This window comes from Plenodomus lingam (assembly GCF_022343315.1).
Source record: "Plenodomus lingam strain CAN1 chromosome Unknown contig_9, whole genome shotgun sequence".
NCBI classification, from domain to species: domain Eukaryota; kingdom Fungi; phylum Ascomycota; class Dothideomycetes; order Pleosporales; family Leptosphaeriaceae; genus Plenodomus; species Plenodomus lingam.
In genome coordinates, this window is record NW_027093973.1 from 944,459 (window position 1) to 971,971 (window position 27,513).

At 45.6% G+C, this 27,513-nt stretch overlaps 10 protein-coding genes across 10 annotated transcripts; 5 read left to right on the forward strand and 5 right to left on the reverse strand.

Annotated features, from left to right (window-relative positions):
• Positions 1-112: 112 nt before the first annotated feature.
• On the reverse strand, positions 113-2,121 carry IAQ61_010844 (uncharacterized protein; the record flags this gene model as incomplete). The annotated part of the gene is made up of 4 exons (XM_066098956.1): positions 113-147; positions 210-1,769; positions 1,828-1,969; positions 2,047-2,121. 4 exons carry the CDS (start codon positions 2,119-2,121, stop codon positions 113-115), a joined length of 1,812 nt encoding a protein of 603 aa, XP_065951114.1.
• Positions 2,122-3,219: 1,098 nt separating this feature from the next.
• Positions 3,220-3,801, reverse strand: IAQ61_010845 (uncharacterized protein; the record flags this gene model as incomplete). Its single annotated transcript, XM_003834817.2, has 1 exon — positions 3,220-3,801. One exon carries the CDS (start codon positions 3,799-3,801, stop codon positions 3,220-3,222), a length of 582 nt encoding a protein of 193 aa, XP_003834865.1.
• A 3,043-nt stretch (positions 3,802-6,844) lies between these two features.
• On the forward strand, positions 6,845-8,669 carry IAQ61_010846 (uncharacterized protein; the record flags this gene model as incomplete). Its single annotated transcript, XM_003834818.2, has 5 exons — positions 6,845-7,181; positions 7,280-7,388; positions 7,446-7,709; positions 7,780-7,933; positions 7,994-8,669. The coding sequence occupies exons 1-5, from the start codon at positions 7,032-7,034 to the stop codon at positions 8,667-8,669; spliced, it is 1,353 nt and encodes a 450-aa protein (XP_003834866.2). The 5' UTR covers positions 6,845-7,031.
• A 1,427-nt stretch (positions 8,670-10,096) lies between these two features.
• Positions 10,097-10,784, forward strand: IAQ61_010847 (uncharacterized protein; the record flags this gene model as incomplete). Its single annotated transcript, XM_066098957.1, has 2 exons — positions 10,097-10,401; positions 10,496-10,784. The coding sequence occupies 2 exons, from the start codon at positions 10,097-10,099 to the stop codon at positions 10,782-10,784; spliced, it is 594 nt and encodes a 197-aa protein (XP_065951115.1).
• A 230-nt stretch (positions 10,785-11,014) lies between these two features.
• On the forward strand, positions 11,015-12,237 carry IAQ61_010848 (uncharacterized protein; the record flags this gene model as incomplete). The annotated part of the gene is made up of 3 exons (XM_066098958.1): positions 11,015-11,291; positions 11,370-11,653; positions 11,722-12,237. The coding sequence occupies 3 exons, from the start codon at positions 11,015-11,017 to the stop codon at positions 12,235-12,237; spliced, it is 1,077 nt and encodes a 358-aa protein (XP_065951116.1).
• Positions 12,238-12,936: 699 nt separating this feature from the next.
• IAQ61_010849 (uncharacterized protein) lies at positions 12,937-14,103 on the forward strand (the record flags this gene model as incomplete). The annotated part of the gene is made up of 2 exons (XM_003834820.2): positions 12,937-13,324; positions 13,469-14,103. The coding sequence occupies 2 exons, from the start codon at positions 12,937-12,939 to the stop codon at positions 13,738-13,740; spliced, it is 660 nt and encodes a 219-aa protein (XP_003834868.1). The 3' UTR covers positions 13,741-14,103.
• Positions 14,104-14,108: 5 nt separating this feature from the next.
• Positions 14,109-14,789, reverse strand: IAQ61_010850 (uncharacterized protein; the record flags this gene model as incomplete). The annotated part of the gene is made up of 1 exon (XM_003834821.1): positions 14,109-14,789. The coding sequence occupies one exon, from the start codon at positions 14,787-14,789 to the stop codon at positions 14,109-14,111; it is 681 nt and encodes a 226-aa protein (XP_003834869.1).
• A 227-nt stretch (positions 14,790-15,016) lies between these two features.
• On the reverse strand, positions 15,017-16,126 carry IAQ61_010851 (uncharacterized protein; the record flags this gene model as incomplete). Its single annotated transcript, XM_003834822.2, has 3 exons — positions 15,017-15,548; positions 15,616-15,979; positions 16,041-16,126. Coding segments are annotated over 3 exons (678 nt in total), but the record flags the coding sequence as incomplete, so codon positions are not given.
• A 136-nt stretch (positions 16,127-16,262) lies between these two features.
• IAQ61_010852 (uncharacterized protein) lies at positions 16,263-19,371 on the forward strand. Its single transcript, XM_003834823.2, has 5 exons — positions 16,263-16,324; positions 16,375-16,408; positions 16,495-16,528; positions 16,578-18,236; positions 18,287-19,371. Exons 2-5 carry the CDS (start codon positions 16,398-16,400, stop codon positions 18,851-18,853), a joined length of 2,271 nt encoding a protein of 756 aa, XP_003834871.2. The 5' UTR covers positions 16,263-16,324; positions 16,375-16,397; the 3' UTR covers positions 18,854-19,371.
• A 6,300-nt stretch (positions 19,372-25,671) lies between these two features.
• Positions 25,672-26,454, reverse strand: IAQ61_010853 (uncharacterized protein; the record flags this gene model as incomplete). The annotated part of the gene is made up of 1 exon (XM_003834825.1): positions 25,672-26,454. One exon carries the CDS (start codon positions 26,452-26,454, stop codon positions 25,672-25,674), a length of 783 nt encoding a protein of 260 aa, XP_003834873.1.
• Between the last annotated feature and the right edge of the window lie 1,059 nt (positions 26,455-27,513).

The window sequence follows — 27,513 nt, forward strand, 5'->3', positions numbered from 1 at the left end:
TATGAGGAGCCACCCATTGTGGATATAAACTATGTGATATTTACAAAATGTTGACATGGCAATCAAGCAACCAGATGAAAAACCTAACCATGAACCTGAGTATGGTAATAACTCAAACTGGGACACAATCCGCTATATCATGGCGAACTGAATTCTTGAATTAGCAGGCAACCCGGTGACCTAGAACGGTAGGGATAAACGCAACGAACCTTTACATGCCCATGCTGTCCACGTGTCTCCGGGGTATTGATCCCTAATATCCCAAACATGTAAGAGACTTGCTACTATGCGACCTTCCCTAAAGGACCAATAACCTGGCAGGGACCGAAGACGAGCTGAAATGGCGTCGCGGGCCTCCATATCCACTGCTTCAAGTCCGGCGCAGTAGAGAGGAAAGATCACGCCCAATGATGTCGGCTTATCAGGCGGTATGTGTGATATGTTGTCGTATATGATTTTGACCTGACAACGGACGAACGGTGTTGTCCATGCCACGTCCTTTAATCTAGTGTAAAATAAGAGTTCGACCGCGGAGCAGATGGCTGTATTGAGGTGTAAAATCTCAGCACTATGGTCGGTGTGCTCAGCCATGTCTTTCAGGTCTGCTTCACGTGCGTCCAGCAAAATCTGTTCTAGTTCTTCTATCTGGTTGTCCAGTCGGAGATTGTCTGTCTGGTCGTGTGCAAAATTGCCCTCGTTGAGTTTCACCCGGATGAGTCTTGCCAGCTTGATGAGTGGGTTTATGTAGCGTCTTGAGAAGGACCACATCGGATGTATTATACTCTTCTTGGTATTGGCAGGTAAGCTCAAGTTTAGTTCCCACTCGTCCAGTTCCAATAAGCCATGAACATACGGCGTCGAGAGCGGAACGAATTTGATTAGTGAGCACTGTGCGCACAAGTCGACCCATCTGAACAGTTGCAGGTTTGCAGAAAGCCCAACGTCATCGTGCTCACTCGAGGGGTCCCTCGTCGCCGTGACGAATGCAGCAGCCTCTCTCGAGATGGACAGAACGCTAGAGTACGTCGTGGGATCCAGTAGGAGTAGAAAAGCAGCGGCGACAACAAGGATGAGCGACTGACGCCGATCATCAGACAAGCTAAACTTCCTGGCAGCGATATTTTGATACGCCTCAAAGCCCATGGACAAGGCTAACTGTTCCATACTCTTGCTGCTGCTACCTCCTGCTGTGTACTGTGAGGCAGACAAAGCAAGAGCCGCCAAGCGTAAAGTTGGGCTTTCCATGGCCAATTGTGGCAGTGCAACGGTGTACGGGTCTTGGAAGTCGGCACCCCTGGATATATCATTTGGGCCGCAGCAAAGAAACCATTTTGTTACGTTTATTACAAAGTGGCCCCACAAAGCACTTCCTTCTTGATATGCATCGGCGAACACGGGAGATTGAAAAAATACATGCCCGTAATTGGAAAGTGGAAGGGTCGAGTTTAGCGGACTGTTCGTAAACTGACGTTCGACTGGCCCTTTCTCGAGGAGTAGTGGTACACACGCCGTAGACTCCGAAAATTCTTCGCTGAGCTCTGTGCAGACCATTCCAAGGTCGATAGTGTTTTCGATATCTGCATAGTCTGAGATATTCAGGGCTGATGTTGGCAATTTAGTTACACTGTTTTGAACACGGCTCACTGGAGTTTCCGAGTTTGCGGCGATTGCGGATATTTCTTCAGAGACCTGTACTGTCGGCCGTGTCTCTGTACTATTCGAGGAGTCTACCGGTTTCTGTATTGACAGGCTATTTCGTGGACGCTTGTCTGAATGCTGGGTTAAAGAAGCTCGATTCCCGGGGGTAGTCACTTTGCCATCGCATACCACTTCGTTTACGCGTCTTGACCTTCGATGTATGCCTGGTGCCTGCAAAGCTCCCCTGACCGTCCCAGGTTTTGAAGGTTTGTAGAGCGCAATGCCGATTATGTTTCAGACATTCGGAGCATTTGGGCTTTTGCTGATCGCACTAAAGGGGCGAAGAAACACTGCCGTCAGTGGGCCATTACGAGATTGGCAGAACACGTGATACGCTGTCAGTCTTACTTTTCGCTTTCTCTGAGCGCATTCATCACACGCTCCCTCCCGGCGACGCTTCGGTGCGGTGGTGAAAGTATTCATTGACATGGGCGTGGGGACATGCAACATTGAACCGCTTTGGACCAGATGGGGTTGCGCCATCGGTCGGCCACGTTGGCTATGATAACTACCGCAGCAGGTTTTGGTCCGCTGACGGCCAGTCACGCTAGTCCCTTTCGGGCATTCGAGTCAAGCCATTAGAGCTTCATTGTGCCTAAACGTTACCTACATACTAGTAATGTTTAATGTCACGAATGTGGACAGCTTGCAATTTGGCCTAGATTGATCCGGTTGAGCTCTAGCTCGAATCGACTTAGACCTGTCCATGGCCATATGCCGGTACCGAAGATGGCTGTCTGCGGCGCGTACCCAAGAAGGCTAACGTACCATACGTTGAGCACCAGCGCGACCACCAGCGCGAGATGATTCAACCAAAACTGAGCTTGCAGCAATCGATTCGGCCGAGTTGAGTAATCATCAAGTTCAAAGCGACCGCGAAGAGTGATTGCGTTACGCGCGCTACATATCAACACCACAAGGCAGTTGTAATCGGAGGTTCTCCGGACTCTTCAGCCAAATTCAACAAATGACTATTTGACCGGGCAGGGCCTGCAACACCGAAATCTAGTTCTCAACAGCCAAACGAGAGCTCCGCTCGACTGGGTCGATCGCGCAGTATGTATCCCATACTTTAAAGGCATCGTTTTGTGGATCAATCCACTGGGCAGCGCGAAGGACACATTACATAATACGAAAGAATGGGGCTACGCATCACCCGAACTTGTACGTCCAATGGTTGTCTCCGAAGTGCGCTGTTGAACAACTCAGAGGAATAAGCCTAGTGTACGGCCGGCCGGTCATTCTTTGGATGCTCACGCATAAGACCATGCCTCGCCAAGCTGCATGGTCAGTTGAAGGAGCGGTGATTTTAACATGAGAAAGATCGTCAGAGGCAGCTTTTAGTCAGAGATAACTGCGTGGATCAGATGAGAGATAGTTATGCACATTTCACTTTGGTATGCGCTTTTTATCCGCTGTGTCTCTGAGGCATTTGCGCATGCTTGTTGCGTGGACTTCCTTTTGCATGAATGTTGATTTACCGGTACTAGAAATGCTTTTGATTTGCTAATTACACATGCTTTAGTTGATGTCAGCACTTGTGACGAGAGTGCCAAACATGTCGTCCAGTGCTCCTAGAGCGCCCTTCTTGATTTGCGCAGCAGGGATTTCCTTCATGTCACGCTGGCCAACACCATCCTGCGCAACAAGAACATCATAGCCCAATGTGGCTGCCTCGCGAGCTGTGCTAGATACACAGCCATGTGCCATGTACCCTGTCAAGACCAGCTTGTTCAACCCAATCTTCTTCAAAACTTCCTGGAGGTTTGTCTCCGCGAATGATCCGGCGTGCTTCTTCTCTATGACAGTCTCCCCATTGATAGCCTCGATACCATCCATTTCCTTGATCAATTTGCCGTTGGGTTTGAAAATCGGGGACTCGTCTGTGCCACTGTTGTGTACGATATGAATCACATGTCCATTCTGCTTTCGGTACTTCTCGAGCAGACTAGCGATGGCAACGTTGACTTCTTTGTAGTCGACAGCTGGTAATGGGCCGTAGATGTATTCGTCTTGTGCGTCGATGATGATGAGAACCGAATCCTTGACAGATGCAGTTGAATTGGGTTTGCCCAAGACTTCGCGGAGGGATAGAGTAGGCATTTTGGTAGTAGAATTTGTGTTTACTGAAGGCAAGGTCGTTCTTGGAAAAATACGAAGAATGTGCTGAAGTCAAAGTCGAAGTCCAAGATCAGGTCCGGGTAGATGAGTGCGCTGTTGTTGAATGATTTAGCAAAGATCCAAGTCCACTGCTCTGTATATATACTCTGGCCGTCTTCAGACATGGTGAGATCAAAAGTATTCGCCCGCAACGCCGCTGCGAGAAATTAGTAATCGATTTGGCAATAATTACCATGCGTGAAAAGTCTTGTACATGTGGCACTAGACCGGATATAGAAACTTGGCCCGCCCAGACCCTAACACACCTATCTGGCCACCGAATCCGCCAGTGAGCAGCCTTTGGCATGCTTTGTGGCATATTAACATCGAAGTTTCGTCTGCATTCTGATTGCTTGTACTCCTAATGTGGGCTTTTTTCTAGAAAGTTTCCCAAGTCCGTTTTCGTACGAGCTTGATTGGTAATGCCATGCTCTCAACTACCGGTACCGGTACAAGCTTGCTTTGAAGAATAAAACTTGAAATGAAATTTGCCTAGGATCACGTCTTCTACGGCCCGCTATGCTTGCTGCTCTTTTCCATTCAACTTGTCCATCATGTTGAGTATTAGTTGCTGCATTAACGCTGAATGATACCAAAGTTGTCATGATACGGTTCAAGCGAGTTCAGACTTCAAAAGCAGGTTCATTTCTTACCCGAGCTTGAAACCAGCTTTGTCGTCTCATGTATGTCACGACACTGTCATTTTTGAAATCATCGCCGTGTTTTTTTATTGAAAATTCCAAAATATGGGTTATCACGCTGGGCTTGACTGTGCACGACATTATACACGTGGAATACTAAGTCTACCACATGGTAGGTAACATGTAATATTGTATAGCTAAAGATTCTATACACTTAGGCACTAGAACACCTATATCTGACTAAGTATGATCTTAGCATTCTTGCAAGTAGCTGCGATGACAGGCTTCCCGACTTTTTCATGTTGATTGCCACAAATGACTAACAGAATGGCCGCCGTCGTCAATTGTCGTCAATTATGATCAATGACTCCAATACGACATGGCTTCTCTCAACCACGAGGCTGCATGGTTGATTACGAAGGCGCGCAAAAAACATTTTTTTATCATTACACAATCAATCTGCAGGAATATTGGGACATCTAGGTTCGATCCACTGCAAAATCCTTCCCGCCACTCAACATATTGATAACGCTGCTTCAGTGTGTAGTCTTGTCTCAATAAGCTTGTATATGTCAGCCAAGCTTTACCGGTACTTTATTATCTCCGCCTTTTGTGTCTCTGGTAGCTCTCATAACCCGAGAAATTGGATTGATGCAGAAGAATTTGGCCGACATTGAGATTGATAATCGACAGAGTAGGCGTCATTGCAAGGATACGATCATTCCAATGTTGCATTACTGTTTCGAGCCCTTTCAAGTACGAGGGGTTCAATCTATCCTGATTGTCGTTTTTCAATAACGTTGCCGGCATCCTCAGCGAGGTCCTACCTAAGTCTGAATCCAGTTGGGTTGAAATTTAGTGGGGAGACAGCGACTCTTAATCTCCAATTTAAGAAAGTGAGCAACAATATAAGACAGTGAGTAAGTTAGACTGCAGAGATCTAGGTCGAAACTTGTAACACGAGTCACTCAAAGCTTATTTCGACTACTTTTCACTGTCGCTTTGTGAAGCATGATGATTGACCTCAGAGTAGCGCAGTGACCATTATCTTGCCTACGGGCGTCGGGTATTGGGACCAATACCTAGGACTTTGGTTGAAGTTGATCTATCGCCATGAGAGACCCTTAGTTCCAAAGTCTCTGCCTACTCTAGTTGTGTCGAAACATGGCAAAGTGCAAAGTCCATTCAAACATGTGTATCACACGCACATATTCATGCAAGGCATGTATACCAAGCACTGGGTCACGCTCTTTAACGCACAATGCACATGATACCGTACCGGTACATTTCAAGTCCAAACGTACCATTGGTAATGTGAACGAAGTTACATGCATACTTTCCTGTCTCATCGACGCTTCGCCTCTGAAAGAATCAAACACTAGGGCTTTTGTATCATGAACGTAGTCGCACTCGTTCGGGGGACGGTGGGATGTACTTCTATGGTACTGTGACAAGAACGTCCGGTGCGGCGCCAAAACCGATACCTACCGGTAGCAGCAAATCGGATGTCCGGAATCCCGAACGCTTGCAACGATACCCAAAGTGCCCTGTAGGTATAACAGCTGGCTAGTTTGAGATCCAGGGGTACATAACCCGTGTTTCGAAGTATGCATCATCAGTATTGCAATAGTAGCAAGTTTGCGCCATCCGCCAGTCACTCTATCAGGGCAGTTGATGCGGACGAAACCACAGGTGGCGGTACTTTTTCCTATCCTGGTCAAAGTACCGCACGTCAAGGGCCCATGACCAGATCACTACCGGTATCCCGTTGTGGGAGGCGCTGATGAACCAACAGAGCAGGTGAATTCAGATAGGTGTTTTAGGAGGCTCCAACAGCATTTGTCCGTCCCCACTGGCACAGATGCAATGGCCGGCCGTGGTCCTCTTCTGCGTTGTCTTCTGCGGCAGATTTTCCCAAAAAGGAATCGCGCGCTTGTCCGCACCTAAACTGCCGGACGCTCCCTACTCGCTCACTGAAGCCCCGCAGACTTCCCTCCAGGCTCAAGAGCTCACCGCAAATCCATGGCCGGTATTATGTAATTCCACGGTTTGGTACTTTTCTATGCGGAGAGATGATGGATCTATGCTCGTCTCCCCGCAAAGGGTCCAGTAATTGAGTCACAGAAAGAATGACTACACGCGGCATTGAATTGCGAGTTTTGCCATGTCGAACACGTCACGGCATCGAGTGAATGGCATCTTATCACCAGTACAAAATGCACGAAGACCATCTTCCCAGAGTCCGAAGATTGTACTGAGTCAATGGAAGGAGGCTGAGACAGCACGATTAGCATTGATATCCTCCAGTGCCTAAAACATCATGGGCGGAATGTCCGGTGTGCCTGCGTTGACCCAAAGGGGCACATCTGCCGCAAGCCATATGCTTGGCATAGATTAGGTCCTCGCCAGAGCATATATGTAGACGGCTTTCACTCACGAAAGCAGGTTGCTCAACAAACTCAAGACCAAACATTCCTATCTCAAATCATTCAAAATTTAAAGTCCCAAGATTTCTGCCACATTGCTTTTACTATGATTTCAAAAGAGCAGCAGCCCCCCAAGAGCGCTGCCGACCTGTCTAAAAGAGTAAATGAACTTTTAGAGATTGAGAGCCAGTACGCAGCGGGTGGTGTCTACCCGCTACCAACGTTCATTGCAAGTGGAAAAGGCTCGATTTTGAAGGTATGGTCAACACGCGCCGATCGAGTCGCATGCTTCGTGGTGTCAGAGCACCAAAAGGAAGCGGACAGTATGGCATGCTAACCGCGAGACGAAAACAGGATGTGGATGGCAACGAGATCATCGATTTCATCCAGATGATGAGCGCGACGAACCTTGGCCAATGCCACCCGAAGATTGTTGAAGCAGTTATCAAATCGGCGCAAGAAAGTACGTGAGCTCTCACCTCAAATCGACTGGCAGTTACTTATTCACCTACTTCTCTAGTCACACTCTCAAATATCGCTACAAAGACAGCAACATGGCCAGAGTTCTGCAAGATGATGTGTGAGCGCTTCGGCTACGACAGGATTATCAGCTCTGTGTCCGGCTCCGAAGCAGCTGATGCTGCTGTCAAATTCGCAAGAAGATGGGGAATCAAGGCCAAGGGGATTGATCCCAGGGAAACGCTCGTTCTCGGCGTGTCAGACAATTACCACGGCATGTCTGCTGGTATCTGGCCCATCATGAACGATATGGGTCAAGGCAGGAGTAAGTTGGCACTGGCAATCGTCTTTGTTCTCGGATGCAAAAAGGACTAACCACGCAATGCTCGCTGCAGATTTTGGTATTTTCAACGAAAACCTGACGAACCGGAACCCAACAAACGGAAAGCCTCTACGCTACTGCCATCTGGAAGATTTCGAGGAGGTTTTCGCTTCTTGCCATGGTCGCATCGCTGCAGTCATCATGGAGTGTATCCATGGGAAGAAACCGTGAGTGTCTCGACAATCATAGAGATTCGTGGTAGTTTTGACGGCTGACAATTACATCAGCACCTTCAAAGAGGAACTCGATTTCGCTACCGGTGTGAGAAAGCTCTGTGCGAAATATAACGCCATCTTCATCGCTGATGAGATCCGCATGGGTGCCGCAAAAACCGGCAAGTTTTTGTGCTCCGACTGGATGGGCCCAGAGAACAAGCCCGACATGGTGATCATGGGAAAGTCTATCACCGCTGGTGCTTACCCAGCCTCGTATGTTATAGGTACTGATAAAGTGATGGGCCTCATCAACGCATACGAGAATGTTGCAACCTTCGGTATGACTCCGATGGGTATCGCCACAACCAAGGCCGCGTTGCAAGTCTATGACGATGAAAACTTGCTAGAGAGAGCGTTGTGGATTGGCGACCTCTGGACCAAAGCTACTGCTGACTGGAAACACCCACACCTCGACTACACGACTTGCCGAGGAGCAGACTTGCAGATATATTTCAAGGGTGTCGACAATATTCGCGCATACACCCGACGCTTCGGAATGCTGTGTCTGCATAAAGGGCTGCTGTGCTATCCGGATGGTGAACGTGTCAGATTAGGTGTAGCGTTGAACATCCCAGAAGATGAGCTTCGAAGAGGTATCGCTATCCTCAAGGAAGCTCTTGATGAGGTAGACGAGTCCGACGAGGTGTACACCGGCCCACCAATGAAGGGTGAAATTCCGGACATGTAGATAGCCAGCGACCACAGTTTTCAAATTTTCAAATGAATGCCTTACGATATCCTCCTACCTAGTTCCGGTAGATCTACGAGTACGCAAAGCTATCTGGTTCAGTCAAAAGTCTAAAGGAAATGGCCCGATAGATCGTCGAGCAGGCTGCTTGAGACAGGATAATCTGGTTCTATTTAAATCCATCTCAGTCAATGACACTATTTTAGGATCGATTCGGCAACAACTGTGTTAAGAGCTCAATCTGAGGCCATAGAAGAAAGATCCCGATGATAAAACACCGCCTGCTAGAAGTTTATGAGCTACGCCAGCGTCGGTAAATTCGATTCGGACCACGCTTTGTCTCAGGTGTCACAATTAGCACCATGAAAAAAGAGGATGCGCAACTCAGTTTCGATCGTTATGGCACGCTCTTCTGGACGCCATTTCATTTCCACCGAGGGTCTGCTATTGATGCAATCAGAATCTTGATACTCTGGGTGCTACATTGTGATGTAACAGAAGGGTGATGTGATGATTCATTGCAGTCGAGAGATGGTATCATGCCAGGTAGACTGCATTTCTGACGAGCAATCACAGGTACGAGATCTAGAAAAAAGGGGCCAGATGAGAAAACGCCCAGGCTTATCGATATCTCTTGTTCTATACATGCAACCATCAATCTAGATCTATGTACCTCTGGTACGATATCTTGTTGAATTGTCGAATCAAATAACTACATTAAATGAACAGGGTCACGCACATGTGTCCATGGTGTTCAACGCCCAAAGCTCTTAAGGTGAATAGTGTTCGGTCGGGAATTGCCGTATCGGAGTGGGGCACGTCGTACTGGTACGGTACCGGTACCTAGGTATCGGTCATTCCCTTGCCTCAGGAACGAACTTCACCATCGTCACCTCGTCTCCAGCATCGAAAATCTTGAGCACAACAAAGGGCTTCTTCCAGAACCTGATGTTTGCAATCGGAAATTATTTCACATTGACGCCTCACAAGTTAGCATATCTGCGGACTAACGTCTTTTGCAAACCATTCAAATTGCAGACAAGGATACCACGGAGTCCCGGGCTGGCTCTACATACCAACAATAATTACATCTCAGGAAAGCCCGAAGATGATGTGAGATGGATTCTATTGTAGTACTTCTCGGACCCGGTCGCAATCTAGCGTCCCAACTGAATATATTAGCACAAGGTCCAAAGTCATGACTGTGTACAGGTGCCACGGCGCCACACATCAGTGACAACACCTAGCTGCATGCTAACTACTGTGTGTGTAAGCCTTGATCGTAGCGTTTTAAGCACCGATCTTGATACCCAAGACGCTTGCTACAACAATAGAAGTCTCTTCTCGGCAGGTCATCGAAGGGCTCACAGTCTTATTCTGATGGGTGCCAGGCGGTGTGAGTACGGCACCTTTGCAACACCAGTCGAATGAGGCATCCCAGTGAAATTGGCGATAATCGGCTCTTCTGTGAATTGAGCAATATCAGAAATAGACAAAGGTTGGTTGTGCACATTGATACCTCTCTCATGCAGGAGAAACCGTTCACGGGGTCCGTATGTGTCATTGCGCAACCAATCGACAGAATTTGTCTCATTTCGGGTTTATGTGGTGGCACTTCGGAAGTAAGCAGTAACAAGACAGTACTATATTCGTTAGTACCAACTAATTCATCTCAAGACATTTGGTTAGAGCTACTTTGGCATAGAAGATGCCTAGCTGCTCGGCGAGTTCTGTACCGGGGTAGTGTGCGGCCCGTCCCTCGACCTCGAAGAACACCATCATTGTGAATTTATCATTGCTGGGTGGCAATTTACTGATTGATGTAGTACCAAGCAAAGGCTCAACAACAGTACTCGTTCGATTCAAACAAACAAGTCGATGAGCAGATATTGGACTGTTTGCAAAAGAGGTAGAGGGACAGTCGAAGGGCGGGAGTTCTTGATGTGCGTGACTGTTCGGCCAAATACACCATGGTATGCTTACTCTGGCAATTTGCGATGCAGAACCGAAGTCGGCCCATGTGCCTGTCGATCCACACAAGGCGGCGCTACCAAGCATCATGATGAGAGGAAATGTCCAGACAAAGCTACGAGACTATGTTTCGTAGATGTATAAGTAGCGTGCCGACTTCGCGGGATGCAATCCATCACACCCATCACAGTCTGGATACCCACACTCTCTCAGTCACTCTTTCCAACTTACCCCCACGCTTGTCCTGGCTAGAATAGAATTTAATACAAAATCAACATGGTTTCTTTCCTCGTAGCCAGTGTCGCTCTTTTGGGTGCCACTGCTAGCGCAGCATCTGTTGCCCGTCGTCGTGAGTACCCACGATTTCATCGATTATGATGCCACAAGGCGCTTGGATATCCAAGACTAACGAACTTATAATAGAAACCGAAATTCCATGTGGCGCCACCGAATTTCAGGAAGTAAACATCCTGACCGGTTATAATTTGACCTACATCGCCCAACGGTACCAGTCTGGTATTTGCGACATTGCAAACTTCAACGGCATCAGGAACTCGGATTTTATCCAGGCAGAATGGATTATTCAGGTGCCCAAGTGTGCCGCTGGCCAAGAGGACAATACATCGTGTCTTGGTGGTAAAGGATATACTGGTACATCTAGTGAGTGCGCACAACACGAATCAATCACAAAAACCGATTGTGAATCCCGGATTAACTAACAACTAACAGTCCCGGATCCGGTCAATCCTCCATGTCAAGCTGCCTCCGTTGCTAGAATTCAAATCAAACGTGGTGATACTGTATATGGATACAGCCAGAGATTCCAGTCCAGCATTTGCGACATCAAGAATTATAACAAACTTCAGGACGCGAGCCGGATTACTGCTGGGGATTTCATCAGTATCCCAGTCAAGTGCCAAAAGCCAGCCGCTGACAACACCTGTCCAACAAATGGTCGCCGTAAGTGCCAATCGAGTAAACAATCACGAAGTCAAATGTTAACAAACATGCAGGTCAGACCACGACCCCTCCCCCATGTGGCTCCAGTCTCATCGTTGATCACGTGGTCGCCGCAAATCAGACTCTGTCTCTCATCGCCAGCAACTATACGTCTGGTATTTGCGACATTGCCAGCTTGAACAAAATCCAGAACCCCAACTTCATCCAGGTTGGGCAGGTCCTCCGCATCCCGACCAAGTGCACGACGCCTGACAACACCTCCTGTCTTCCACCCCCCAACACTGCCACTGCTGTTTGCATCAATGGTGTCGGTAGCAGCTACAACGTGCGCAGCGGCGAGACTCTCACCATCATTGCTGGGAACTTCAACGTGACTCTCAACTCCGTCATTGCAGCCAACTCTGACATTGACCCCAATGTGATCTCTCCCGGTCAGCTCATTAACATCCCTGTCTGCCCTCACAGCTGCTGCGACTGGATTGGCACCTACGAGATCAAGTCAGGCGACACCTTTGCTGAGCTCGCTCGCAAGATGCACACCACCGTCGGACAGATCATGGCCGTCAACGCAAAGGTTGACCCCACCAAACTTGCCATTAAGCAGCAGATCATTCTGCCCGCGAACTGCCGCACTTAGACGAGTCTGGGAATGTCAGTTGCTGTTGGGATCCTTGCGCCTCGCTACGGTATACTTAATGTTCTAATCCAGCGCCTGAAAACCAGAGGCGTTCCCACACCCCAACCAATTTCCATCCCTCAGATGGACTGTTTATAATTCACGATAGACCTGTATATCTAGCATCTCCGGGTTGGCCTTGCGAGGTCCGCCCGAGCTTAATTACATGCTATCTCTTCAATTTGAAACTATAGACTTCTCAGCTCCATGCTTCACAAGACTTGATAGTTTGTTTGAAAAGTGAATTTGATTGGTGATTCCATAATCCACTACCCGGTACCGGGAAGGCGGGTGTTCTGAGGTGGAATGGAAATCATACCGGTACATGACAATTTACGCAACGCAGAGTTCTACCTGAGAGGACCAGAGGACATGAAATCGTGGCAAGGCATGAAGCGATGGACTGAACTTCGCTGCTGTAATGATTGTTGCTGTGGCAGTGGCACCTAAGAGAGGGCAGTTCAAACTCTTGCATAATAGGCAGATGCCGGTACCGGTACCGGTACACACTCGCTTTGCTTTAGGTAGAGCGAGATGGAACTTCAGACGGCCGTGATGATATTGTGACAGTGATCAATAGCGAAATGGACTCGACAATTGCATCACCATGGGCGGTTGTATGGCGATGGTGACAGTCTCGAAGAAAGCCAGACTGCCAACATGGATGAAGGAAGAAGAGGACGCCTGCGGAGGTCCTCGCCTCCCATTGGCCAGAGGGAACCAATCCCCAAGCTCCAAAACATGGTCGCCTCTCCCACCTCGACGGCACAACACGAAAGAAAGCCGAGAAAGACAGGACCGTCGCCCACAATCTCCATTTCCTTGTCACTTTTCCACTGCCATACTTCCTTCCTCTTGGCTTTGACGAGCGCGACAGGCGATACACGCCACGACGACGTGCGAGTCGCGCTTCACGCTTCCCCATCACAGCGCTTGCCACGCTCTGATCCGACGAAACCCAAGAATCCCCGTCCTGTACTCCTCACACGCTCGGGTATAAACCTCGAGACGTATCTAGCAAACATGTCGCTGAACGTCTACTTGAACAGTAAACCTCCCCATTCCCTTGCTACCACAAGCTCCTTCTCTCCACGCACGCCCACACCCAAACCCAATCCCACTCGCACTCATACCCCCGCACATATAACCCAACCTACAACCTACAACTAATCCAACACTCCCCATTCCACAGAGCGCGTATCCGTACTTACCCTCGACGGCCGCACCATGGTCGGCACCCTCCACTCGTGCGACAACAGCATGAACCTCGTGCTGCAAAACGCCATTGAACGCATCATCCGGCCGCGCGAGGAGGAAGTGCCATCCGAGGAAGTTCCACTGGGACTGTACATTGTACGGGGGGATAGCGTGGCGGTAGTCGGACGGCTGGATGAGGAAGTCGATTCGAAGATTGATTGGAGGAAGGTGCATGGGGAGGTGTTGGGGAGTACGCATCATGTTTGAGCAGGGGGATGCAGGGTGGGAGGATGGATCGGTGGAGCATGGGGATGTTGAGATGGAGGTGTTGGCGCGTGCGCGCGTGAGGAGCGTGCAAAGGGGAGAATTGTATAGGTGGTGGAGAAGTATGGGGAGGGATACGAGGCAGATAACGATACCCATGGAAATTACACGCAATGTATAGATCATGACAGTTGGACTAGAACTTGAGCAACCATGGCAGAGTGCTGCAGCTCTTGGGTGCCGAGACACGCATTCGTTTATACGCGATATAAACCGAGGGCAAACCCAGAGACTGCTCCTCTTGGATTCGTGTATTTCAACCAGTTCCACGTCGGTCTTTCACTCTGCCACTGTATTCCGTCCTTGCTTCCTCACTGTATACTCCTCCCCACCCCCTCTCCCACGCCAACACCCCCAATCTGATGATCCTTCGGATTCGCCGCACTCTCATACAGCACACTCACCGCCTCCCGACTCAACTTCAAGAAATCGCCCTTGAATGCCAAATAGCCCACCCTCGTCTCCTCCTCCTCCTCCTCCTCCGTCCCCATACTCCAATTATCCTCGAAGAACAGCGCAAGCGCCCTCGTGGTGTTGAACAGCACCCTCTTCACCGGAATCTCCTGGACCTCCGACGTCCGCGCCACCTCGAGCACCTGCGTTGGCGGCGTGTCAGACGCAGTGTCAAAGTCGAAGCCCTCGGGGGGATTGACAAACACCTTGAGCGTCTTGGGGGACTGCAGCGAGGGCGAAGTGCGCAGGAGGATGGAGTGCAAGCGGACTTGGCCAGTGAAGGGGACAATCATGAGCAGTTGCTCGTCCGCGCTAGAGACGAGTTCCGGGGTCGGACTGAGCCGCTGCGCCCATGTTTTTTGGCAGATGGCGCGTCCGCTGTCCGGCGTGGATTCGTTGAGCGTGAGGAGCCGTGGGAAGTCGATTTGTGCGTGGAGAATGTTTTGGAGGGCTGGTGTTATGTCGTCGCTGTGGTCGTGGCCATCGTCGCCGTGGGCGTGCGAGTGCGAGTGTGAGTGTTCATCGTGGCAGTGTGACATGGTCGAGGCGGCGTTGTTGTGGTTGTCTACGAATCTACGCGCGCACGAGCAGACGTGAGATGGCGGGGGCGGGGTAGCTTGAGCTGCAGCAGCTGAGAGAGTACCGGTACCGGTAGGTACTCGGTATAGCTACGTAGTGTGGTTTCGAATAAGCCAGATGTATCGTATCCTGTCGACTCGACGCGTGAAGTTACTTTGAACTCAATCAGAGCCTCTGGTTTTGGGCGCGAGAGGTGAGTGAGACTACGAGCAACTGGCACATCTAAGACGCATGCTGTCCTGGCTGACTATGTGAGCACGTGGCCAAGGATTGCGTCACCATGGAAGCTGCTGGATGTAGATCAAGAAGGGTACAGTAGCAGTAAGTAAGAGGTAGTAGGGGCACTCTGGTCTCGTCTGGAAGCAGATGAAGAGCAACTGTATAGCCAAGATCTACCCACCTCTATTACTGTGGTACAACAACAGAGTAAATAAACGCCCCAACACCATGCTCTAATGCGCTCTATGTGCCAATCGTGCCAAATGTACCTATCATGCCAACATGGGTTGCGATGCCTGCTCAGCAGCCCTTTCGCGTGCTCTTCTTGCTGCCCTGTCCTTTGCCATTTGTGCCTTCTCTTCTGCTGTAAACTGCGGTTGGGCGACGGGTGCATTGGGCAGCTGGACGCCGTTGACTTCTGCCTCGAGCGCCTCGAGCTCATCTTCGACCTCGTCCTCCTCTTGATTTGACATTTTGTTCGCAAGGAGTTCGCTGATTTCCTGTTCGTCACCGTCAGTACAACTCTTGCTTTGATCTAGCAAACTGGTGTCGCAGCCTTGGTCTCACCTCTTGATAAGCCCGCGCCTCCTCATTCTCACCCAACAGCTTCTCCACATTCTCTATGCCGCCCATTTCCCTGTGGATCTCCTTGAGCACGGCAGTACCCTGCTGAAGACCGAAGAGCACATCCTTTTGTACAAGGGCGAACTCGACATCGCTGGTCAGCTGCTCCAGCTGCGCGAGTTGCGCGTCCGTCTTGGATAGAAGCGATTCCTGATACTTCTTTCGCCGGAGAGCCAGCTTCGCCTTGTCCGTATCGCCCTTAGCCAGGCATTCTTTCGCTATCGCTTTCTCGCGGTCTGTGAGGACGGTGATGCGTTTCTGGTATTGGCGTAGCTTGTCGCGCTGGTTCTTCATGTCCAGGATCGCCCTGAGTGGAGGCAAGTGTATGTTAGTGCGGTGCAAGGAAAAAGGGCGTCATGGTGACTGACTTGTCCTGGGCAGAAATCCTGTTGGAGCTGCCAGAGTTGCCCATGATGTCGCTGCCTCCATGAAGGCTCGCTCGACGATGATGCGGCTATCTTGGAGGCGCTGGCCGAGCCATCTCCGAAGTGACGGGTACAATGGCTTATCGATCTCCGAAGTGACGCTAGTTTATCGATAAGACAAAGCATGTGAACTTTTCCTCTCTTTGGGACCCGGTCCCGGCCAATGTTCATTCTGCATCTTCCACATCACCTGCCTGCACCTAGGATAGGAATTGCTTCTACTAAAGGTAGCAGTCACTTCTACCAAGGTAGTGATTGCGTACTCATGGTTGGCTAGGATACGTCCTCACAGGGACTAGTATGGCAACTAGGTAAGTCGCCTTCCGACTTCTCGTCCTTCTCTTCTTCAATCAATCGGGCATTGGATATTTTTTCATACCCATCCTCACAACTGCAGCCAGACTACTGTGTCTTCTTCTGTGCCTCACTTAGTATATAAAACCCAGATCTGCTTCGACTGTATTCTGCTAATTAGTTCAGCCCCCATCAAGCACTATCACTTCATACAGCACCACCATGGCACCACGAGGGAGACTGCAAACTGGGCTAGACCGGGATGTCTACCAGGTCGTTCGTGACTATCTCCATGTTCACCATGGGTCACTGTCAGGGCTGCAAGTCACCGCCATTTACGATCATATCACCAAATCCAACTCCAGCTTGAAGAGGAGGAGCAAGAAACAGCTGGAAGACTCAATCGAAAGAGCCATTGACTGCATGCACGAAGACAAGAGTGGTGACGACGACGAAGTGGCAGCTCCCAAAAGCGAAGACAACAGTAATGCAGATCACTCCACTGACTGGATGAACAAGCAAATCGTCAGCCAATGGGCAGTATCAGCAGTGAATGGCGAGAAAGAAAAGGGAAAGAAGCGCGACAGTGAAAGGACCAAGAGTGAGCGTGAAAGCAAGCGGCAGAAGAAGATGGCTGCAGCGGAGGCGAAGATCGACACCTCCGTACCCGACCACTGCTCGCTGGATGACATTGGCGGAGTCGACAACGTCGTCGATGAGCTCAAGGATCATCTCGTGCTCCCACTACTCAACCCAGAAGAATACATCGATTGTGGGATATCTATTCCACGCGGCGTACTGCTGCACGGACCTCCAGGATGCGGCAAAACCATGATCTGTCGCGCCTTCGCTGCTGAGCTTGGTGTACCATTCATTGAGATTCTTGGCCCCTCAATCGTCTCAAGCATGTCGGGTGAGTCCGAGAAGCAGATACGAGAGCACTTCGAGCGTGCCAAAGAGGTCGCGCCGTGTATCATCTTCATTGACGAGATTGACGTCATCGCGCTCAAACGAGACAGCGCGCAAAGCCAGATGGAGAAACGTATCGTGGCACAACTCCTCATTTCAATGGACAGCCTGGCAATGGAAAGCAACGATGGCAAACCAGTCATTGTACTGGCTGCAACAAACCGTCCTGACAGTCTGGATCCTGCCCTGCGACGTGGCGGACGCTTCGGTACTGAAATTAATATGGGTGTTCCTAACGAGCCTATGCGCGAAATGATCCTCCGTGCTCTGACACGCAAAACTAAAGTGAATGCCGATATCGACTATCCCGCCTTGGCCAAGAGGACTGCTGGTTTCGTAGGCGCTGATCTAAAAGATCTTGTGAGTAAGGCTGCTACCTGGTCCTTGGACCAGTACAGGCTAGCACTCGAGGAGCAAGCTGCCGAATACGAAACTGCCATGGATATAGATGAGGCGCAGCCCGCTTCCAAGAAGCCATCAGCATCAGTCCTCTCGGTCCGCCGACTGGTAAAGCGCCTCCGCGATCCCAAGGCTGAGCGACCTGCTGGCCATGACAATACTGCCATCAGTATGCAAGCACTCGAGAATGTCTTGCCTTTGATTGTGCCCTCATCCAAGCGAGAAGGCTTTGCGACAGTCCCAGACACAACTTGGAGTGATGTTGGCGGCCTTGAGGGCGTTCGAGAAGAGCTCAAGATGGCTATTGTAGAGCCGTTAATGAATCCTGAACGATACGCGAAGGTTGGAATCTCAGCGCCTACCGGCGTGCTCCTCTGGGGTCCACCAGGATGCGGTAAGACATTGCTCGCAAAGGCCGTAGCGGCAGAGTCGAAAGCAAACTTCATTAGCGTCAAGGGTCCCGAGCTTTTGAACAAGGTAATGTCTCCCCTCTTAGAATATATACCCCCCTGCTAACTATCTTCCAGTATGTCGGTGAATCCGAGCGTGCTCTCCGTCAATTGTTCATGCGCGCCCGGTCCTCTGTCCCTTGTGTCATTTTCTTCGACGAAATCGATGCTCTCGTGCCCAGGCGCAGCACTGAGCTCCACGAAGCCTCTGCCCGCGTTGTGAACACTCTACTCACCGAGCTCGACGGCCTCAATCCACGTCAGGGCATTTATCTCATCGCCGCCACTAACCGTCCGGAGATGATCGACGAGGCTATGTTGCGCCCAGGGCGTCTGGAGACGTTGCTCTATGTTGAGCTGCCGAAGCCAGAGGAGCGTGTAGGCATCCTCAAGGCGCTCATCCAACAAGGTGGCGCCATGGACATCGCGCTCGCAGAGCTGGGAAGAAGTGACGAGTGTAACAACTTTAGTGGAGCCGATTTGCAGAGTCTGCTGAGGAAGGCGGGGCAAAATGCGTTGAGAAGAGGTTCTGATATTGTGCAAGAGATGGACTTTACAGAGGCGGCCAAGTGCATCCGACCCAGTGTAGGTGATATCAAGAAGTATGAGGAGTTGAGAGAGCGTTTTGAGACAAAGATCTTATGAAGATGGGGAGGTGGGTTGGTCTACATTTTAGGTTGCCAGCAAGAGATGGAAGGGCGTAGTCTAATAATATCCATCATGCTCATCCCACATCTCCTCCATGATACCACGCGCCATCATGACATCCATCGCGCTCACTCAAGAGTTTTCTAATACGTCTCACGACAACACCATAGTCGACATCTAGCCTTCCAAACCGACACGCCAAAACCAATACAAGACATTCCCACCAACGCAAGGGCCCACTATGATCCAGATGATTACCCCCCCTTCGTTCCGCGGACCCCAAATACTCTCCTACATTCCCCAAAAGGCAACTCCCACACAAAAAGCATCGAAGACTGCGGGACTGGATGCCGTCCACTCACATTGCACGATTTCTTCTTGATACCTGGCATAGTGTACCGTGGCAGGTAGACGAAGGGGAGGCGAGGACAGCGTGATGGGGGGCGTCAGACAAGGGGGACGGGGGGCATTTGAGACCGAGCCAGTTAGCTGCCCTGAGTCAGTGGAGGGGGAACGGGGCTTACACAAAGCTGACGGCATGGGGAGGGCGCAGTTCATATGACCATGGAATTAGCGCTGCGTGAACTTGTATTTGGCATGGGGTTAGGCCATGCCAAGCTCTACTAGCTAGCTAAGCGAGGTTAACTAAATATTATACTATAAGATTTTATAATATATTCTAAACCTATTCTAAATATATTCTATACTAGTAATACTATAAGCTACTACTACTATACCTATTACTAATATATCCCTCTTATCCTATATAAGTAGATTAAAATATATTTAGAATATATTCTTAATAGGTTATAGAAGCACTATTAATAGTACCTTACCCTTAGCTACGTCCTAGATAATATTAGGGTATAGCCTATAGTTAGCCCTAATAGGGTAGTTAAGATAGAGAGTAAAGAGCGCTACTACTATACTAAGATTAATAATAAGGGCACCTTATATAGAGTAAGAATAGGTTCTAAATATATTCTAAATAGGTTCTAATATTCTTAGGCTATTCTAGGTACTAGGGGCACTCTATATATATATACTAAAAAAGATTATAGGCTTAATATAGCCTACTATAAGGTTAGTAGGGTTAAGAAGACTAGCTAGCCCTCTATAATAGAGGTCTATAAGGTAAAGAGTAAATATATTATTAACCTATTCTTAACTTATTATACTAATATATATAGACTTCTATATAAAGGTTATATATAATTACTAGAATACTCCTTACTATAAGTTATTTAGAATATATTTAAAACTTATTACTAATATATTTTATAGAAGTTCTCTAAGCCTAGCTAGTAGCTATTATAGGCCCCCCTATAAATACTAATACCCTCCTAAATATAATTTAGAAGAAGACTTATAGTAGCTATAATAGTAATAAGGTATAGCCTGCAAGAACTTATTAAAAACACGTTACTAACTTGTTATAGCTTAACTTTGTTACTATATCTACCCTACTAAGGATTTAAGGTTATTAGGTTCCTTATACTATCTATACTTATAATTATCCTAGCTATAGTAAGTTATTTATAATATATTATTAACCTATTTCTAATATATTTTAAGACTATTACTTTAATACTAGTATAGACCTTACTAATTCCTGCTAGAATGCTACCTAGTTCTACTTATAGTATACTTTTGTAGAGCCTAGGGAGGATAGGGAGGATAGAGAAGATACTAGAGAGGGGGAGGGAGATAATAATAGTAATAAGTAGGAACATATTAAGAATATATTAAGAATAGGTTCTAATAAATAATATATAATAGTATATAACCTAAAGGGGTAGTAGTAATTACTAAAATAAACTCTCTACTCTTCTCTTTTTTTTTCTATTTACTAAAAGTAAAGTACTATTTACTTTTATAGGGTCCTTTAATAGTATATAACTTTTTCTTTTAACTTTTATAGGTATTATAAAGCTTTAGTAGTCCCTTAGATTAAAGAAGAATCTAGTATTTATAGGTGTCTAGCTATAATATATTATTAATATATTCTAAATATATTTTAAGAGACTAGACTTATATCTCCTTTTTGCTACTTTTGCTAAATATTATTCACAGTGTAAAGGGGAGTAACTATTTACTCCTCTTCTTTACTCTCTACTTCCTCTTTAGCCTCTACTCTAGCTACTACTTCTTATTATAGACTAGCTATCTTAGAGGGTTCTTAAACCTTAGAGGAGGCACTTAGTGTAGTCTACTCTACTAGTAGAGAACGTATTATTAACGTGTTTAGAATATATTCTTAAGTATTTACTATTAAGCTCCTATAGAAGATCCTTGCTTCTGTAATACCTTATATTATAGTTCTGCTATAGTTTACTAGGGCTATTTAAACCTTAGGATAATACCTCTTAAGGTAGTAGATAAGATTGCCTCTATTAGAGAAGTAACACTAAAATAGTTATTAATATATTATAAACATGTTCTAACTTATATGCATATATACTCTACAAAGGTCCTATACCCCTAATCTAGCCTAAATAGCCTAGTAGAAAAGCTTGCTAGGAAATACTATACACCTATTATTTAGGTAGGATATTATAGGAGAGAATGCCCTAGTATTAGATAGAAGTAACTTAAGCTTAATATATTGCTAGTATAAATCCTACTTAGTATTAGAACAAGTTTATAATGTGTTCCTAATATATTCTATTATATACTAACTTTAAAAGATCTTTATAGACTATATTAACTAGTTATATCTAATAATATTAGGAAAGATAGATAGTAAAATAGTATTAAACTCTTAAATATAAAAAGTTCTTATAGAGTGTAAGAAGAAAGAAGAAGAAAGAGAAGAAGAAAGAATATATATTTATCTACTTATATATACTTATATAATAGACTAGAATATATTAAGAACTAGTTAAGAACTAGTTACTATATTTATAGACTAACCCTACCTTATATAAAAAGTAGCTATCTCTTTCTTAAGTTTAAACTGTGCCTTTTATAATTTAAATAGTGCCTTTTTTTATATAAGTTCTTCCTTATCTACCTCTAGCTTTTCTTTTCTCTCTTTTAGAGCCTAATTACTAAGAAGAGCCTTTTATTATAAAGTTTATAGTTATAGACTAATAATAAGTTAGGAATATATTATAAATGTGTTTTGTAAAGCATACCTTTAGGTTACTATTAGTAGAGGAGAAGAGCCTAGTAGTAGAGAAGATAGAAAAGGGGCTAGTAAACTTCTTTCTAATACTGCTCTACTACTTGCCCTCTAGCTTTAGGCTTTTAAGCGTGCTCTTTTATTTCTTATTAGGACTAAGATATATCTAGTTAAGTTAGATATAGTAAGACTTGCTTTATTATTATCTAGAGTATTATTATTATTATAGAACGCGTTCTAAATATATTCTAAACATGTTTTAATTAGCAAATATATATAACGCTAGTGTAAGACTTACTTTCTCCCCTCTAAAGCTTTTTAAGGTACCTTTGCTTAAGCCTATTAGGAGTTCTATAGTTATAGTGTATTCTAAACTTGCTTTAGGCTTTAAACTCTTTTATATCCTATAGATCTATCTAGTGTGCACTATATAATATTACTTATATAATTCTAATAGGTTAAGAATAGGTTATAAACTTACTTCTAAGTAGCCTTAAGAATATTTACATGCTTACTAGTTTTATATCCTTTCTAGCCTACTTGCTTAGCTATATTTAAATAAGATTCTAGTTTTTCCTATACCTCTTTTAATATTTTACTATAGCATTATATAATCCTAGTAGTAATTACTAGGTTTTTCTTATAGATTGCCTAGTTTTAGGCATCTTTAGAGGGTTTGTGTTCTAATTATATAAGAATAAGTTAGGAATATATTTAGAATAGGTTTAGAATATATTTACTTATATAAGAGGAGGTTAGCAAGCTAAAAGTATTCCTCTACTATTAATACCTATAGTAATTTACTTAGATATAAAGAGGTAGTATTATCTAGCTCTCTTTTATATGCTTTGTAAATACTTCTTTATAGATATACTTAACAAAATCTTATACAAGATTAAAGTTGCTAGCGCTAGTTACGCTTGTAGGGATTAATTAACTAGAGATAGCGCCTAAGTCCTAGAAACAAGTTAGAAACACGTTACAAACAGGTTATAGTGTGCTATAAAACTTGCCTGTTATCTACTTGTTATATATATTAATAGTAGTCCTATAGAATCCCTATAAGTAAATATACCTCTATAATACTTATCTTTTTATAAGTGCTTTACACTTCTAAAAGAAGTTAGTAATAGCAACTTAATATATCTTAGTTATATCCTTATCTATAATAATTTAGCTAAGTGTAATAACTATAATATATTAGAAACGTGTTATAAACCTATTCTTAATGCGTACGCTTCTTTTCCTATAGGTAGAAGATTACTATTAGAATCTCTGCCTATACCCTATATAACCTCTTATATAATATATCTATCTAGAATATATCTTAATCTAATAGAATTAATACCTACTCTTTAAAAAGGTAAATAATTAAGTTACCTAAGCTTAATATAAAGATTTGCTATATATACGCCTATAGTAACGTGTTAGTAACGTGTTCTAAACCTGTTCTCTTACACTATATATAGTTTTAGGATTCTAATACTTTATCCTTTACTTATAGTATACTCCTCTAAGGCTACTCTTAAATAGGAACTATAGAAGCTTTTTACGCTTTATAATATATAAGATTTTATCTTTATTTACAAAGCTAATATATATTTCTTTAATAGAATAGAAATGTTTAAGTTAGAGATAGGTTTAGAGCTAGGTTAAGTTTAGGAACTAGGCTATAATAAGTTAGGAATATATTTATAATAGGTTATAAATAACTTATATTATATAAGCTATAGAGTAAGTATAGGCTATAACACCTTTACTACTTCTTTAATATTACTATTAGATAGTGTTAAGGGAGGAGGAGGTATATATATATATATACTAAAAGAAATAATAGTAAAAAAAGGTATTACTACTATATTTATTAGTATAATTACTTAGAAGGTAACTTTATATAGGATTTTAAATAGAGATCCTTGCCCTTATAGATAATTAACGCCTAGAATATATTAGGAATATATTAGGAATAGGTTGTAATATACCTACTATACTTCTTTATCTAGCTTAACTATAGCTTAACTACAGAATATAAAGTAGGACTACTAGAAAGATTTAATATCTCCCTAGTTAGAAGACCTTATAGATATATAGAGTCTACCTCTAGTAGTACCTAACTAAAATAATATTTTTTCCTAGTAGTAGATATTAGGCTATAGTTCTAATAGCTAATATATAGTTAAGCCTATTCTATAATTTACTAACTTATTATTAATATATTTTAAATATATTTAAGTTTTGCTCCCTACCTAATTTACTATAGTCCTTATTATAGGATAATAAGATACCTAGTAGTCCTTATAAATCCTTAAAGAGAAGCGCTTAATAAGGCTATAATAATAGCTTCTTATTTATAGTTCTCTTTATAGAATTTTCTTAGGTACTACACTTTTTAAGGTTTAGATCTAATTATATAATATATTATTAATAATATAATAAGAACACATTTATAATATATTCTTAAGATACTTACACGCTTTTACCCTAAAGTATTAGTATTTATACTAGCTTGCTAGCTAGCTATTAAAGAATAGTAAAGTTATAGGCCTATTAAGATAGATAGACTAGCAGGAGTATTGTACCTACTAGAATTAGAATAATTTAAGAACATATTCTTAATATGTTACCTATATAGCCTATATAAGCACCTCTTCTCTTATTAGGTAAGAGCTATCTTTATATTGCTAAACTAGTATTATATACCTATACCCTTAGCTATATAATTAAGGGTATGCTAGGAGAATAGCTATATGCTTAATAATTACTAGTGTAAGTAGTAGTCCTTAACTATTACTATAAGTAAGGTATATATTATACCCCTGTAATATATTACTAACCTATTCTAAACTTATTCTATTTACTTTTACTTACTTCCTTAATACTACTACTACTATCCTCCTCTAGTACTTTATATAGTTGCCTAAATTTATCTCTAATATTACTATCTAGTTTAGATATATTATCTAGTACTACTATACTAAACTCTAGTATAGTATTTAGGAACGCCTATATATTATTAAGAATAGGTTTAGAACATGTTTAAAAAAGATAGTAATAAAAACTGCGTTTACTTACTTAAATTACCCTAATTTATACTTAACTATAGGCTAGTTTATATAACTATAAAAATTTGCCGCTGTGACGTGGACTTGAACCTACAGGGATATTCTAACCACTCGGAGTAAAGCCCAAGTCGCCCGACGCTAAACCCATGGTCATATGACATGCCACCACCGGCATGGGTAGTATATTGAGCCTCAAGTCAAAGTATATACAGTAGTAGGTAGCAACGGACTTTTCCGGTTTACTTGCTTCCTTGGGGCTGTGAAGGGGGGTGGGGGAGATGAGGGATCGCTATCCTGGGATTGCCGGGTTTTGTGCATCAAGGGGGGGGGATGGGATGGGGATTCAACTTGCCCTTTCGAGGAGGTTTGGGGGTGTTGGTGTTGATTGTAGGGATGCGAGGCGGAAGTGGCTCCGAGCCAGTTATGTTTGCGGGGGAAGATGCAGGTTGTGTGTTGGTGTGTAAAAGGATGGGGGGTTTGTTTATTTCCGCGGCGGAGAAGACGCGCCGCGGAGGCGTGGGTGTGCGTTTTGGGAATGGTTTGGAGTGGGTTGTGGGATTCATATGGGTAGGAAGTCCGGGTATGGATGGATATGATGGGAGTTAGAGTAGTAGTATCTTCAGTAATACCTAATACCGGTTAGGCCCAGCAGCAGCAAAGTAGTCGTGGCTATGGGTATTCCCATACGCGTATTCTTTATCTGTCAGTGTGCCCAACCCCCTGGGTCCTTCGCTATTCAAATCGCTCTCGGGGAAGCCCATGATGATAGCTTGCCTGGCGCCATATATAGCGCCATTCGCATCATCCTCGAGTGGAATTGTAACGTCGCCTTCGCGCTCCCCACCACCTTCTCCTTCTTTACGGAGGAAGCGCTCGAATGCGCTGGTCCCCATTACACTACCTGTCTTGTCGTACCGCGCAAGCATGTTGCGCATATCAGCAATGGCGCACTCGCAATTCTTGCATACCCTCATGTCACGCGTCACATGCGTGCGCTGGATGGGATTCTCACACTTCACAGCCACGAGCTGGTGGTCTGGAAGGGTCGAGTAGTCCAGCGGCCTGGTGGGCACATAGGAGCCATAACTCGACGTCGATGCGCGCGGCGTCCTGATCCCCGATGATGAGGAGGAACACGATGGGCCCGAGACTGCACGACGAGACGATGTTGACGATGCGTTAGTGTTTGAGCGCGAAAGTGTTCCACTGAGAGAGAAGAAGCGCCGTGTGGATGATGAGCGGCGGTTGTGTGATGGGTGTTTGGTTGCTGTTGGTGGGGAGAGCGGCGGAGAGTTTGGGCCACGCAGAGTGTTGAGGCGGGCTAGAGCTGTGTCGCAGAGTGTCCATGGTTGAGTATGCGATTCGCCCAGATGGCCGCAGCCGTTGTGCGAGGTGTAGTTGTGGAAACACATGGTAAGAGTAGCCAGCGGCTTTGTTCTTCCGGGTGGGGACCAATCGGGAAATCGGAATGGATGACGTCAGAGGATGCAAGATGTGGGGGGTTGTGGTTTGTGTTTGTATGGTATGTATCCAATCCTCGTACTCCAAGTACTCTAGAGTAGGTATTGTTTTCTTGATGTCGTGCAACCTCGTGGAATATGCAGGGCCGCTTGGAGGTGGGCAAACGGTTGGCGGGAGTTGGCTGGGGAGTTGGAAAGTTGCGAGGATGGTAGCTATCATATGGAAAGGTGAATCTGGTATCTTGAAGGGAAAAAAAATCTGCTCCGTGACAACACACATGGATGATTCATCCTGCTTGGATCTATGCAGCGATCCATTGCCTTGTTTCCTGGCGAAAGGCGGTCAAAGCTGCTACAGGGGATCAGGGGTGAGGTTGGTCACGTGCCTTGTGCTACGTGTCGGTCCTCCTGGACATGTTCACGTCCTCTCACTCGCATCCAGACGTGAGAGGCTGGACAGCCACATCTACTCAGCCTATCGCGATCCTCTCTTCTTGCTGCCCAGACGCAAATTCCCTCACCAGGCGCTTAACTCTTCTCCGGCGTTTCGTCGACTCACGTGTCGGCGTGAACCGTTGCAACAATTGGACCATCACGTTACCCCCCCATACAGATTCTAAGGCTTGACGAAGAAGATTGCCAACACAGAATCCATTTGAATCCACTAGAGCATCAAAACTCGACTGACTGTGATCTGCCAGTTGGCCATTCCACGATAAGATTGGGCTCCCTTTCGCCACTCAACCGTAAGACCACTGGACCGCAGGCTTCCTTCACGTCAAACGATACTCTAACCACAACAAGACATGTCCAGATGTCACTTGGAGCTCGATCGACAGAGTTCCTAACACCATGCTCAAAGCATACGAGATTCGGCCGTGGATTCTCTCTATGCTGGTTTCATCTTGGCCTTGCACCGCCACAATCGTGTGCTGCAAGTTCAAGTGACTAATGTCGTGTGGCCGCTCTTCAGCTTCTACCTTATTCTTCTAGAAGGCCAGACGTGGCAGA